Source organism: Vitis vinifera, chromosome 16 (genome assembly GCF_030704535.1).
Source record: "Vitis vinifera cultivar Pinot Noir 40024 chromosome 16, ASM3070453v1".
Lineage (NCBI taxonomy): Eukaryota > Viridiplantae > Streptophyta > Magnoliopsida > Vitales > Vitaceae > Vitis > Vitis vinifera.
Genome location: NC_081820.1, coordinates 25,985,032 through 25,998,401, shown reverse-complemented (window position 1 = coordinate 25,998,401; position 13,370 = coordinate 25,985,032). Strand labels below are relative to the sequence as shown.

Here is a 13,370-nt window from a genome sequence, read left to right as displayed (position 1 = left end):
GTGGAGAGTGTATGGAAATGGTTAGGAGTTTTTCATTGATGAAAATGAAAACCTTTTTCAGCTGATTTGTTTTAGAAAATAAATGATGGGGAAATTAATTTCTTTAGAGATTTTTGGATAAAAAATGGAGTTAGAAACTTTGAAAACTAAAGCTATATTTAGTTCTTAGAAAAATTGAGAGAATACGATGAAAAGAAATTGAAGAAGAAAAATAAAAAGTAAGAAAAAAATAGATTTGAAATTAATGAATTTTATTTATGTGTCACTTCAAATTAATTTTACACATTCTTCCTTTTTTATGTATAATTAAATAACTTAAAATTACATAATAAATTTTAAATTAATTTTAATTATATTTGATTTTCTTCATTAAGCTTTGAATATAATTTTTGATAAATTTAGCTTAATTCCCCACTATCCTTTTCCTACAAAAGCTTTACATTTTAAAAAGGCCTCAATATGACCATCATCAAAGATAGTGCTTCATTTTTCAATTTGGTGGCCTTTATGGTCCGTCAAGAAAGACAAAACCAAAAAAATTTCCTTCTCCCTTTCTAGAAATACATTACCTACTCTTCCATAAAGATAAGCTTAGTTGAGAAGGTTATGACCTCTTCCTACATCTATCCCATTCCACATTGCTCGTTGCAAAAGAATTTAAAGTCTGTCAAATGCAAGGAAAAACCTTCAAAAGAATTGACTAACTGGATATGGAGATAGCAACTTGCGGCAGGGTAAAGAAGAAGAAGAAAGAATGATAATTTATAGTTTTCATTATTACCTTAATAATTTTCAATATAAATTTTTCTAAAAGAACTAAGAAAACGTCCCAAAGTTTTTTTCATTATTATATAAATAATTTTTATATAATAAAAATAAAATTTATCAAAAAATTATCTAAGTGGTTTAACTATTAGTCATTGGTATCAATTAATTTTTTCTAAATTTATTTTAATTTAGTCTAATTCTTTAGAATTTATATTTTAATTTTGTGTCACTTTTTCATTGAAGAAGTGTATGTTTTGTTTGGTATATCTCTAAGTAATTTTTTTTGTTTAAATTACAATTATATTTATGAAAAATATAAATAAGGACTCCAAAGTTTTAAGAATAAATAGGAAGAAAAATGGATAAATAAATTTATAATAAAATAAGTTTAAGTAAATATTTTATAGATGATAAAGAAGAATTAATTTATCAAATAAAATTAGAAATACTGAAATAGTGGGACAAAAAATTTAATTACAAAAATAGTTGTAATGATTGATATGATTATAGTATAATTAATTACTATAAACATAAAAAAAAAATTATAAAAGCACAAAACAAGGAAAATAAATATCTTATTGGGCTGCCATGATCAAATTATGTCCCATATACTAATAGAAAGTTGGTATCAAACTCCGTATCAAGCCCAACCCAGCCTGAGTAGCACATGATCCAAGCTCTGCCTATGAACCTTCCATTGGGCTTGGCCCAGTCAAATAGAGTAGATTGTTCCAGTGATTCGATGTTCTGGCCTAATTGTAGTTGATCTTAAACACATGGAGGAACCCTAAGACCCCTCGGCTAAGACAAGCTTGTTTGCATCAAGGTCCTAAGACACTGGACTTTTTATTGTTTAGGTTAAACAATATATACCATAATCTATTGAGAGAGTTTGAGTCCATTATTATTATCATAATCTATTCACTCCATATATTTTTTCTTTCTTTCTCATTGGTTAATTTCTCCCACAATTTAATATTTTTCATGGTCTACCGTACATATGATCCATTGGTAATTTGTATTGGTTAAATATCTCATTTTAAATTACCACTAAATAAATTTTCTTAGCATTAAAAGAAGTTGATCCTTTGCCTTTTGAGGATATTCCATTAGCATTAGAACTGTGATAGAGGTAAGGGGATGATCAACCATCCCCAAATTTCAATATTAATGAACTTTGTCTTTGATAATGCATCCATATGAGACCTTTCTAAAGGTAAAGCCACTTGCTTTGTACGGAAATGATGGTAGAGAATTAAGCTTAATTTTTTAAAATTGTAGTCATAAATTAAAGGCCAAATTTTTGTTTGAAAACTCTTGCTTCTTAGTGCAAAGCAAAAGATTATATACTTTATCAAGTTATTGGGTAATATAATCTAGCTCAAGGAGCAACTTTATTTAGTCATTACATAACTTATTCGTCTTACTTCTCAATCCAATAAAAAAGTGATTAAGGCAAAAAGGAAAAAAAAAAAAAAGCAAAAGAAACTCCATATAGACATAGTGGATGAGACTTATTTTCAAGTTTCCTAGATCTATTCTATTGCTATTTCGTACAATACTCTCTATCTTGAATGTGATGGACATTAGTTATTCTTGATTGAAAGGTGATCTCTAGAGTTGTGTGTAGCTAAACTATAAATTGGATTGTGAGAATATTCTTGGACATATTCATTAAAATATCATACATGATAAATACATTACATGGGAATAAGAACTTCTAGAATCTAACATCAATTGAGCCACTGGTATAATCATTGTGTACAATCATTTGTTCAATTAACAGAAATATAAATAGAAATGCTACGATGATGAACAACTACAATATGAATTTTTAATAAAATTACACATTTATAATAATTTGAGGCAATTATTTTACTCTATTTCTGAAATGATTGCTAACTCTTGTTGAAAAACACTTCCTGGTTTGCTCAAGTTTGTCTTTGTTGGAGTTGTTGAAGCAAAAGGATTAGGAGGCATGGTTAACTTGCCTCCTCCTTCCAACATTTGAACCACAATTTTCATGGAAGGATGATCCATTGGAAACCATTGAATACATGAGAGTCCCACAATTGCTAATTTCTTTGCAATCTCAACATCTCCTTTTTCTTCAATCCGAATATACAATTCTTCCCCTATATCCAAATGATTATAAATCCATTCTGGGAAGTATACTTGGCTAGTACTCTCCACATTAACATCAATATTCTTCCTCCCTCCAACCATTTCAAGTAACAACATTCCAAAACTATAAACATTTGACTTATAAGACACATTCCCAAAATTCCTAGACAACACTTCTGGAGCAATGTAGCCTATTGTTCCCCTTGCAATGGTCATAGAGACCGCACTTTGTTCCTTGGAGCACAATTTGGCTAAACCAAAGTCAGAAACCTTTGGATTAAAGTTGTGATCAAGTAAAATATTATGAGGTTTGATATCAAAATGGAGGATTCTTTTATCACAACCTTGATGAAGATACTCAATTCCTTTCGCTATACCTATAGCAATTTCTTGAAGTTTCTTCCAACTGAGTGAATAGTTCTTAACATCTCTTGAAAATATGAACTTCTCTAATGACTCATTTGGTAAGTACTCATAAATTAGAGCTCGTTTAAATCCATCAGCACAAAATCCGACTAAGCGAACTATATTAACATGGTGGATTGTACCCATCGTTGCCACTTCATTAATGAGCTCTTCTCCATTTCCTTGAGAATTATTAAGGATTTTTACTGCAACAAAAACTTCATGTGAAAGCTTTCCCTTGTACACGGTTCCATAACCTCCTTGGCCTAATTTATCTTTGAATTGATTTGTAATCCTTTTAATATCAGCATAGGAGTATCTTGAGGGCTTGAGAGCTTCATAGTCTTCCAGAAACCTTTTAACCTTTATTCCATTCTCTCTTTCTAATTTATCTGAGCTATAGAGACGATAAAACATAGCAATTACTAACACAAGTAGAAAGAAACCAAAGATTGTGCCTGCAAACATAAAAAGAAGAAAACTTAAACTTTTTTTATTTAAATAAATAGATAGAATAACCAAGTTAAGAATCCTTATTTCTATAATAAAAATGCATAAATAAAATATTACCTGTTACCATTGCTTGCTTTGATACACCTGTAAAATATTAAAAAATAATAATAATTATCTTGTTGTGCTCTTGGAATTAACAAAATCATGCTAAATTACATGCATATGATATGATTTTAATTTAATTTTATTCTAGGCTTCAACCCTATCTTTTTGGGTCTCTTTCTTGTACTCTACATGTTCATCTTTTAGCTAGTACCAATTCTACTGGTGACTCATTCCAACTTGTAGTTAAAACTTACCCTTCTAATCTTTATTATGCATCTTAGTTAGACTATCATGTTTCATAATAACTTACTGTCATAATGAAGCCCTCAACACTAATTCACCCTATTTTATAACAAAAACTAAAATAAAAATAAAACTCTATCTCAAACAAATCTCTATCCTTATCCTATGACATTATATATAGTGAGATTCCAATTGGTGAATTGACACTTGGCAATTTGATTGACCATTAACATATAACTTCTCATGTTAGATAAGAGGGCAAAGGTATCCATGCATGTGGATACCCATTAAAATTAGGAAAATGATATTTATGAAAATTTTCACACAACTATGATTATTGGGAGTTGCAACAAAGATGGATTACCTGGGAGGTTAGTATTCTCTACTTGGATATGAAACAATAAATGAGAAAATCATCTATTTTAAACAATCTTTAGTAATTTTCTTTTAGTTCCTTAAACATCTCCAAAATCCCAAATGAATACTTGAATATCAATTATATTACTTTGCATTTTAACATTCACATCGTTGGAAAAGTATGGAGAAACGAAAAAAAAAGTACTTATCATAAGTAGTTAGAAAAGAATCCACTACAAAAGAACTTTTAACATTGTTGTTATATTTCTTTAATTTTTCAAAAAATTAACTCCAAAATAAACATTTAGCTCTTTGTCCAATTATTTCCTTATAACTTTTCAGGGCTCTAAAAATTTGAAGAAAGAAAAGAAACAATATAAAACTTTAGCCCAAAAATTCATGATTGATAATTTCTTTACTCTTGTTACCATTTTTGCATAAAGACAATAATTTAAAAATGTATAAAATTATTTTCACTAATTAATTATTATGACCTAATATAGACAAAAATATTTCGGTGAAAGAGGCAAAATGATTAGAACTTTAAAAAAATCCTCATGTAAATAGTAAGTAAACATATAGTACTTCGATTGGTTGTAATCAAATTGATCTTTTTTTCTTTTTTTATTTTTTATTTTTTATCTTTCAGACTTTCAGAATCCCAATAAAAAGTAAATTCCATCCAAGATTTTAGTTCTACTTTCCGTAGCTTAGAAACTCGATCAGTAGAATTTATCAGCTCATATCCTTTGCAATGGCTTTTTAATTCCAAAATGGAGTATTTGTTTATTAGATCATTGTAGAGGATATGAGGCGGGAATGAAAGATGAAAAGAAAATGAATAGGGAATTGAGATACATATAGTACCTTTAATACATTCAGTTTCTGGTTCCCTGCTATTACTCTTCTTCAGTCTGCATATGTGTCCTGCTCGTAGGCAGCTTCCACATATTGATTTCGGCCACTTCAAAGAAAACGCACTTCCATTGAATGTATAATCCGTAAAGACATGATATCCAACTGAAGCGTTGTAAAGCCTGCGGCAAGACGATAGGTCCATATTTTGGAGAGGATAGAAGGAGTCAACGGCATAAACTGGGTTACCCGGGATAGAAAGGCAAGGGATGAAGTGAGCAGCAAATGATTCTGCCGTTTTAAGTAAGGAACAATTGAAGAAGGTGACGTCCCCCTCAAATTTGAACTGGAAGGGGGACGAAGCTAAACTAAGGTTTCGAAGCTGTCTCTCAAGGCAATTATCCGGGTTCTGGACAATGATTTCCCTGGATTTGTAGATTATATTCTTCACCAAGAGCTTTACCGAATCTGGCAGCTCCAGCATGATCTGATTATTCTCAGTGCAAGATAAAACAAATCCCGGGTATCCACAGTGGTGTGGCTGGCCTTTTAGACGGAAAGGGAACTGGATGAGTGGACCCTGGTCGCCACAACGATTTGATGTCGGGCACTCACCTCGGCCCCCTCTCATCTCCACAAACAAGGTCAGAAACGAGAACAAAAATAAAGAGAGAGATCGATCCTTTTGCCAAGAACAGAAATCTCAGGGATAGGAAAGAAAGTGGAAAGGGGGATACAAATATTGAGAGGAGATTAGCCTGAAAATTTATAAAGAAGAATTCTAGGAAGGAGGATTACTGTGGTGTTACATTTTCAGTCAATTATTTATGCTCTTTTACTAATAGATTTTCACTCTGTAAGAATGTCCTTTCACCCTGTATATACACACATGTATATGGTTATTTTCTCTCTTTCAAAATTTAAGTATTCCATTTAATTTGTACATACAATTTTCTATATGATATGTGATTGATTTTTACTTCTCAATGGATAGAGGATCTAGGAAGATAATAACTTTGCCATCACCCAGACTTTTTTATTCATGCATTTAGAATCAAGATTTGAACTTTTCAATTGATAGAGGATTTGGAAACTCCATTCCTACTCGCCATCTTGACTTGTATCCACACATTTAGAGTCAAGATTTTGAATTTTCAAATAACAAACCTGTAATAACTAAAGATTGTTGGATGACATTGATAAAAAGAAAAATATATAGTCAATTGCCAAATTGACTCTAAAGTGAAAAATAGTACAACCATTCTCCCTAATTTATTTTGTAAGTTCTCCTAAAATCAATTTTTGATATGAAGTAGGTTATCAATTATAAGAAATCATGAAACTTAAAATACGAATAACACTGAAAAAACTACGAAACATTATTCTAGCAATTAGGACTTATAGCAAATGTTAACTCATTTCATATACGGTAAATGGTTATCTACTAGCCCAATAAACATTCAGTGTCAAAAACATAAAATATTAAGTTTTTGTAAAGGTTGGTTACATAACATTTGATACCATAATTCATTATTTGTAAGGTTAATTTAGTATACATGATGATCTCTTAAAAGCGTGCAGGAGAGTTGCTAACTCAGTAGTAAGATAATTTCTTTTATTTTTTGAAATTAATTCAAGATATTAGTACTTCTAATTAATTTTGGTTATACATCACGATCTTTAATTTTCATTATGTCGACATATTTAGAGGTCTCCCGTTGTTCTCAGTCAAAAGTCTTTAATGATTGAAGTCACTAGACATGACTTGCAAAGGAATTCGATGGATCTGATCATGAACAAAAGGTTGGTCTGCTTTACCCTCATTTCAAGTTGCACCAAAATGGGGACCAAAAAAGTGGTTTAGCCAGTTGGCTAAATAATTGCAACTCATTTCTCTTAAATTCAACATAAATTAAAATGGAAGAATTCCAACTTAGTATCTCTCAAATGTCATGATGTTCAAGACCAACATAAAAACATAAAAACATTCTTACCAAAGCATACCACCTACTCTAAAATTTAATAATATTTCCTTTATTATAATTTCAATCTAAACGTACTCTCTTGCTTAATTTCTTTTGTATGTTTTCCAAAAAATCAAATTTTGATATGAAGTAGGAATTCGATTAGGAGAAATACAACTTAAAATACAAATTGTAAAAAACTACAAAAGATTATTCTAATAATTATGATTAATATCGAATGCGAAGTCATTTCTATAAAGAAAATTTTATCTAACTTGGTACATATCGTGTATCTAAAACTTATAGAAGGTTCAAATTTTTAGAGAAGTGGTAACTTAACATGATACAATGCATAATTCATTATTCATATATTTATATAAAGTTAATTAGGTATACATTATGGTCCATTTAAGCTTCGAGGAAAGTTGCTAATTCAGCTATAAGATCCTTTTTATTTTTTATTTTTTGAAATTAACTTCAAATATTACTATATCAAATATAGTGATTCTTGGTTTTCATTATGTGGACATATTTAGAGGTCTTTCCCTGTTGAACAGGCAATGCTTGAAGGTGTCAAAATGCAACTTGCAAAGCAGTAGAGTGAACCTTATCATGAACAAGGGGTGGCTATCCGTTACTTCAATGTGCAGTTATTCACATACAGAAAAATCAAAGCACTTGATTATGACGGTCAATAAGTCTCCTTTCTCTTAAACTCAACATAAAAACAGAAGAATTCCAACTCAGTATCTCTCTCAAATGTCATGATGCTCAGAGAAGCAAAAGTTGTGGCATTAACAGTCTTCCACACTTTCTTGCTTGCAATTTGTGCTGCTAATGGAAACCAGACATGCAGGCCTTCTTCTTGTGGAGATGTTAAAAAAATCAGCAACCCTTTCCGATTGAAAGGTGATCCGTCTGGGTGTGGTGATCCTGACTATGAATTGGTCTGCGAAAACAATCGTACTATGGTAAACCTGGAGAATGGGAAATACTATGTTGCCGATATCAACTACGATAACTACACCATTCGAGTAGTGGATCCAGGGGTGGAAAAGGGCAACTGTTTCTCCGCTCCTCTGTATTCCTTGACAAGAGAAATATTCCGTTCGGATAAGAGAGCATATTTTTTGAATCCGCATGAAGCGACCAATACCACGGTTTTGATGAACTGCGAGCAGCCAATAAGTGATGGCAACTATATTCCTATCACTCCTTGCAACAGAAGCAATGTGACTTCATCTTCCTCACAAGCATATGTTTATGCACTAGTCGGCGGAGGAGACTCCCTGCTGGTGAATGATATTAAGTATTCATGCACCATTAGCAGGACTATTATTACTCAATTCTTGAAGCCCGGCAATCTTTCAATGTCAGATTTGCAAGAAATACTTCTTCAGGGGCTTGATATTTCATTCTTGCCCTTCCGTTGCAAAAGCGAATGCCATATGAAAGGGCCATACTGCGATCTAGATTGGACCAAAAATACTGTAAAATGTATGAGTATGAAAAATATTTTTTATTTTATTTTCTTGTTTTGCTTCCTACAAAAAGGCTCTTCAACTTGGCAACTAATGTTACTTGCTTAATTGGCTTAATTGCAGGGTACTCTTTTGGGTATTGGTTCTCTGAATATTTGGAATCTTTAAGGGGTGAGACTCCGGGAGTCAAGTTTTTATCTTTCATGTTTTATTTCTTGATAAATTTCATCTTTTATTGTCCTATGTCTTTTTCATGTTAAATTTAATTTGTGTTTTTTTGGTTTTTTATTATTATTTATTTATTAATTAACAGATGGGAGCACCTTTTCAAGCAACGGTAAGGCCTACTTAACAATTGTTTGAATGAAGCATTTCTTTGATAGGATAAAATTGAATTTGAATAAAGCATGCCATTAAACTGGATTTTCCAATTTGGGAATAAATAAAGGAGTGTTGTTAAAGAATCAAGATGTGAAATTATTAAAAGTGAAATTGTTGCCATGACATTTTTTTTTTCAAAAAAACAGGATTAATCCCTTTTTAGTTATATATATATAAAAGAGCCAAGTGGGTTAAATTATGTGGTTTAGTTAGTTGGTGATTACTATTGTGGGTTCTCTATTTTATTTTCTTCCTTTTTTGAGATAAATTATCATTATCTAGTTGGTCAACATGTAGGATTTGAAGACAAAATGCATAAGATTCTTCAACTTTTACCACTAATGTAATTTAATTACTTGATTTCATCATGTAGGTGTGAGAGAAAGATACAACTACTACTACCACTATGAAACTGCACTTTACCTTGGTAAGGCTTCTAGAGTTTCTATTATCATATGATTTTCATAAATTGGATAATAATAATAATAATAATAATAAAGACTTGTTATATTCAATTACATATTTAATCCCATGTGTTATATATATATATATATATATATAATTGAGATTCTCATTTATGTAGTGATTGAATTATTTATTTTATTTATTGATGATAATCCAAGTAAGTAAACTACTACTTTATTTTTATTATTAACTGTTAGTATAATAAATGTTTAGATGAAGGAGAAAATCTCCCTGTCAACTTGATAATTAATAATACACATAATTTATATGCGCACTTAATAATGGTATAGATGATTTTTAAATAGCTATAATAATAGTAATAATTTTTCTTGTATATCCATATCTCTTGCTTTTCAATCAATAAATAATAGTAAAAATAACTCTCTTATACCAGTCTATTGCTCATCTTTAATATGTAATATATGCAAATCTTTTGTTTTTAAATTTAATCATTTTTTAATCTTATTTTTGCAGGTTGGATAATAAGATACATAGGTAAGTCTTTCAAATCTCAATAAATAGATTGCTGCAAAGGATACTATGTTTTTCTTTTAGAACTCATTTTGCCTTAGTCTTTTAGAAGTTTTTTCAAAGAAGATTGTATAAAGGTGCCTAGTTTTATTGTTCTACATTTGGTTGTACAAATATAAATTGGAATTCCATTTTTATGAAATTCAGAATTTTAATTTCAAATGAAATCATATATTTTTGCAAATTTGTTATGTATTGAATTTTACATTTATTTAGAGTACAACCAAATTGACAATTGGGCATCCAATTCCATTTCCCAATTTTAAGCAATCAAACAAATTTTCTCTTTCATTCTGTACAATATTGATTGGAAACCTAAAAACATCTTTCTATTGAGTCAACCAATAAGCAATTATATGAGTGAAATGACTTTTTAAACAATCTTATTTGGATTCAATAATTGAATGTAGATGATGATACACCTTCCTCTAATTTTATTTTTTTTCTTGATATTTTTAACATGTGATTTATAGGCATGATCATCATCGGGAGGGCCATACCTGGTATTTTGTGTTTGCTTGTCTATTTAATCTACAAGTTTCGACAAAGACACTTATCATTGGATGATGATATTGAAGAATTTCTACATAGCCATAAAAATCTTCAGCCAATCAAATACTCATATTCAGAGATAAAAAAGATGACTCATAATTTTAAGAATAAATTAGGTCAAGGAGGTTTTGGCTCTATGTACAAAGGAAAACTCCAAAGTGGTCGCATTGTAGCTGTAAAAATGTTAGTTATGTCAAAAGCTAATGGGCAAGATTTCATCAATGAAGTTGCTACAATCGGAAGGATTCATCATGTTAATGTTGTGAGACTTGTTGGATTTTGTATACAGAGATCAAAATGGGCTCTTGTATATGACTTCATGCCAAATGGGTCTCTTGATAAGTTTGTTTTTCTTGACCAAGGAAACAACATTCCCTTGAATTGGGAAAGATTATACAAGATTGCACTTGGAGTGGGACGTGGGATTGAATACTTACATCAGGGATGTGACATGCAAATTCTCCATTTTGATATCAAGCCACACAACATTCTTCTTGATGAAGACTTCACACCAAAAGTTTCAGATTTTGGTCTTGCAAAATTATATTCAACAAATGATAGTATCGTATCCATCACTGCTGCTAGAGGAACCTTGGGCTACATTGCTCCTGAATTATTCTACAAAAACATTGGAGGTGTATCATTTAAGGCTGATGTTTATAGTTTTGGAATGTTGTTATTGGAAATGGTAGGGAAAAGGAAGAATGTTAACACATTTGCAGAACATTCAAGTCAAATGTATTTCACATCATGGATTTATAAATATGATCCAGAAGAGGACATGGAAATGGGAGATGCCACTGAGGAGGAAAAAAGGTATGTAAGGAAAATGGTGATAGTTGCACTATGGTGTATACAAATGAAGCCTGTAGATCGTCCTTCAATGAGCCAAGCATTGGAGATGCTTGAAGGAGAGGTTGAACTCTTGAACATGCCTCCTAAGCCAACTCTATGGTCTATTGATAATCATGAGCAATTCATGGTAGAGGCATCAACTTCATCATCTAATTCCATGGGTACAATTACCTTAAATGGAAGGTAGTACTACACCATGTAGTTGCTTATTTTGTGATCCAATAATAATGTGTGATTGTGTCTTATGTGTAAGGTTTCTATGAGATCGGTCTATGTAATAAGATAAAGTTTCTTCTTCAAACAATAGTTTGGTTCCTTGTAAGTGAGGCTATGTACAAATAATAAAATATCATTTTAGATGTAATTTGAAAAGTCTTCTTGCTTGCCCTTAAAATTATCAAAGAAAATCCTTCATTTCCTTTTAAGTTCTGTTTTTTTTTTTTCGGGTATTCTACAAAAATAATTATTGGGGTTGTAGATGTTCAGATAAGCTATTTTGTTATGAATTTGTTGCCAGTAGTAATATGGGCTTTCAAGGATCAATAGTGCCAATTACAACATTTCTTTTGTAAGTAATTACATGTAGTTTTTGTTAGAGAAATATCCTTGCCCCCTCCAAATGTTACAATTCAATAACACTCTTGGACATTGGATTGTACCATTCCATGTATGGTTCTTTAGATTAATGGATGTTTTGGTTTCTCCATTCTTAGATTTGTACTGCTTGAAATTTAATTAGGACTCTAATCTCACTCTTCACACTTTAAATCAGTCTCTCAAATTAAAAGTTGCATTTTAATAGAGAGAGAATTAACAAAGATGTAACAATTTGAGAGCTTAAAGCTTTCCATGGTATGTCTATTATTATAATTAATTATCAGCATAAAATTGTAGGAGCAAATAAATATTCAAAATTTTAAAATGGTCTCCTACAACTCTCACACTCCAATAATTTCTGTAATTCATTGTACACAAAGATAAAAATATCAGTAATTATGGGAATATAAATATTTTGATTTTGTGAATATATCGGAGATATATCAACAGATATTTTAACACAAAATATTGATGACATAAAAATTAATGAAAATTTTAAAAATATTAGAAAAAAAAAACTCAAAAAAATGATATTAGGAGTAACATTTTAAAGTTATTTTAATATATATATATATATATAAATTTTATAAGTGTACATTTATTATTAAGTTTTACTATGTATTATTTTACAACAATATTATGATACCATGTTTAATTTTAAAATATATTTAATATTAAAAATATGATTCATTTTAATTTAAATGTATTCAATGATATCAAATTAATACTATATTTTTTTTTTAATATTTATAGTTTTTATTTTTAATAAATATATAGATTATATAAAATAGATAGAAAATCATGTTTTTATATTTTTGGCAATAAATTATATCAAATGCAAAAATAAAATAATTAAAATTAATTTATTTAATAAAATAATCTTTAGTACTCCTATATATATATATATATATATATTGGTGCATATCTCCTAGTTAGGGTACCATGCTCTAGTGGCTGCTATAGATTTAATTTGAGCCTTTTGTCCCAGGTTCAAATCCTCTTAGCAACACAAATGTTGGTCGATTTTGATGCTTTATTTATTGCATATGACTTTTCAAATAAAACCACCAAGACAATTTTTCTTGACACTAAAAGAAAGTTGGTCCTTACATTTAGAGGACTTCATTTCTTTTATCTTCATAAATGTGCAATGCCCTCGATGTGATAAGGCCATAATACTATATGAATTATGCCGATAATACCATGCATTGTATTCCAAACATAAGCATGAGGA

The 13,370-nt window shown here is 30.2% G+C and overlaps 2 protein-coding genes across 2 annotated transcripts; one reads left to right on the top strand and one right to left on the bottom strand.

Annotated features, from left to right (window-relative positions):
* Positions 1-2,486: 2,486 nt before the first annotated feature.
* On the bottom strand, positions 2,487-6,067 carry LOC100854328 (rust resistance kinase Lr10). Its single transcript, XM_003634863.4, has 3 exons — positions 5,323-6,067; positions 3,868-3,894; positions 2,487-3,755 (listed from the first exon to the last, which is right to left on the bottom strand). Exons 1-3 carry the CDS (start codon positions 5,939-5,941, stop codon positions 2,644-2,646), a joined length of 1,758 nt encoding a protein of 585 aa, XP_003634911.1. The 5' UTR covers positions 5,942-6,067; the 3' UTR covers positions 2,487-2,643.
* A 1,904-nt stretch (positions 6,068-7,971) lies between these two features.
* Positions 7,972-11,903, top strand: LOC100248186 (LEAF RUST 10 DISEASE-RESISTANCE LOCUS RECEPTOR-LIKE PROTEIN KINASE-like 2.1). Its single transcript, XM_010647458.2, has 6 exons — positions 7,972-8,771; positions 8,879-8,926; positions 9,069-9,092; positions 9,510-9,563; positions 10,076-10,096; positions 10,606-11,903. The coding sequence occupies exons 1-6, from the start codon at positions 8,039-8,041 to the stop codon at positions 11,724-11,726; spliced, it is 2,001 nt and encodes a 666-aa protein (XP_010645760.1). The 5' UTR covers positions 7,972-8,038; the 3' UTR covers positions 11,727-11,903.
* The last annotated feature ends 1,467 nt before the right edge of the window (positions 11,904-13,370 follow it).

Bases quoted from the DNA above. Each gene is read 5' to 3' on its own strand.
- LOC100854328 (XM_003634863.4), bottom strand. From the start codon at position 5,941: ATGAGAGGGGGCCGAGGTGAGTGCCCGACATCAAATCGTTGTGGCGAC. The intron at 3,895-5,322 runs GTACTATATGTA...AATATTTTACAG, and splicing joins AGAAACTGAATGTATTAAAG to GTGTATCAAAGCAAGCAATG. The intron at 3,756-3,867 runs GTAATATTTTAT...TTATGTTTGCAG, and splicing joins AAAGCAAGCAATGGTAACAG to GCACAATCTTTGGTTTCTTT.
- LOC100248186 (XM_010647458.2), top strand. From the start codon at position 8,039: ATGATGCTCAGAGAAGCAAAAGTTGTGGCATTAACAGTCTTCCACACT. The intron at 8,927-9,068 runs GTGAGACTCCGG...ATTAATTAACAG, and splicing joins ATATTTGGAATCTTTAAGGG to ATGGGAGCACCTTTTCAAGC. The intron at 9,564-10,075 runs GTAAGGCTTCTA...TTATTTTTGCAG, and splicing joins TGAAACTGCACTTTACCTTG to GTTGGATAATAAGATACATA.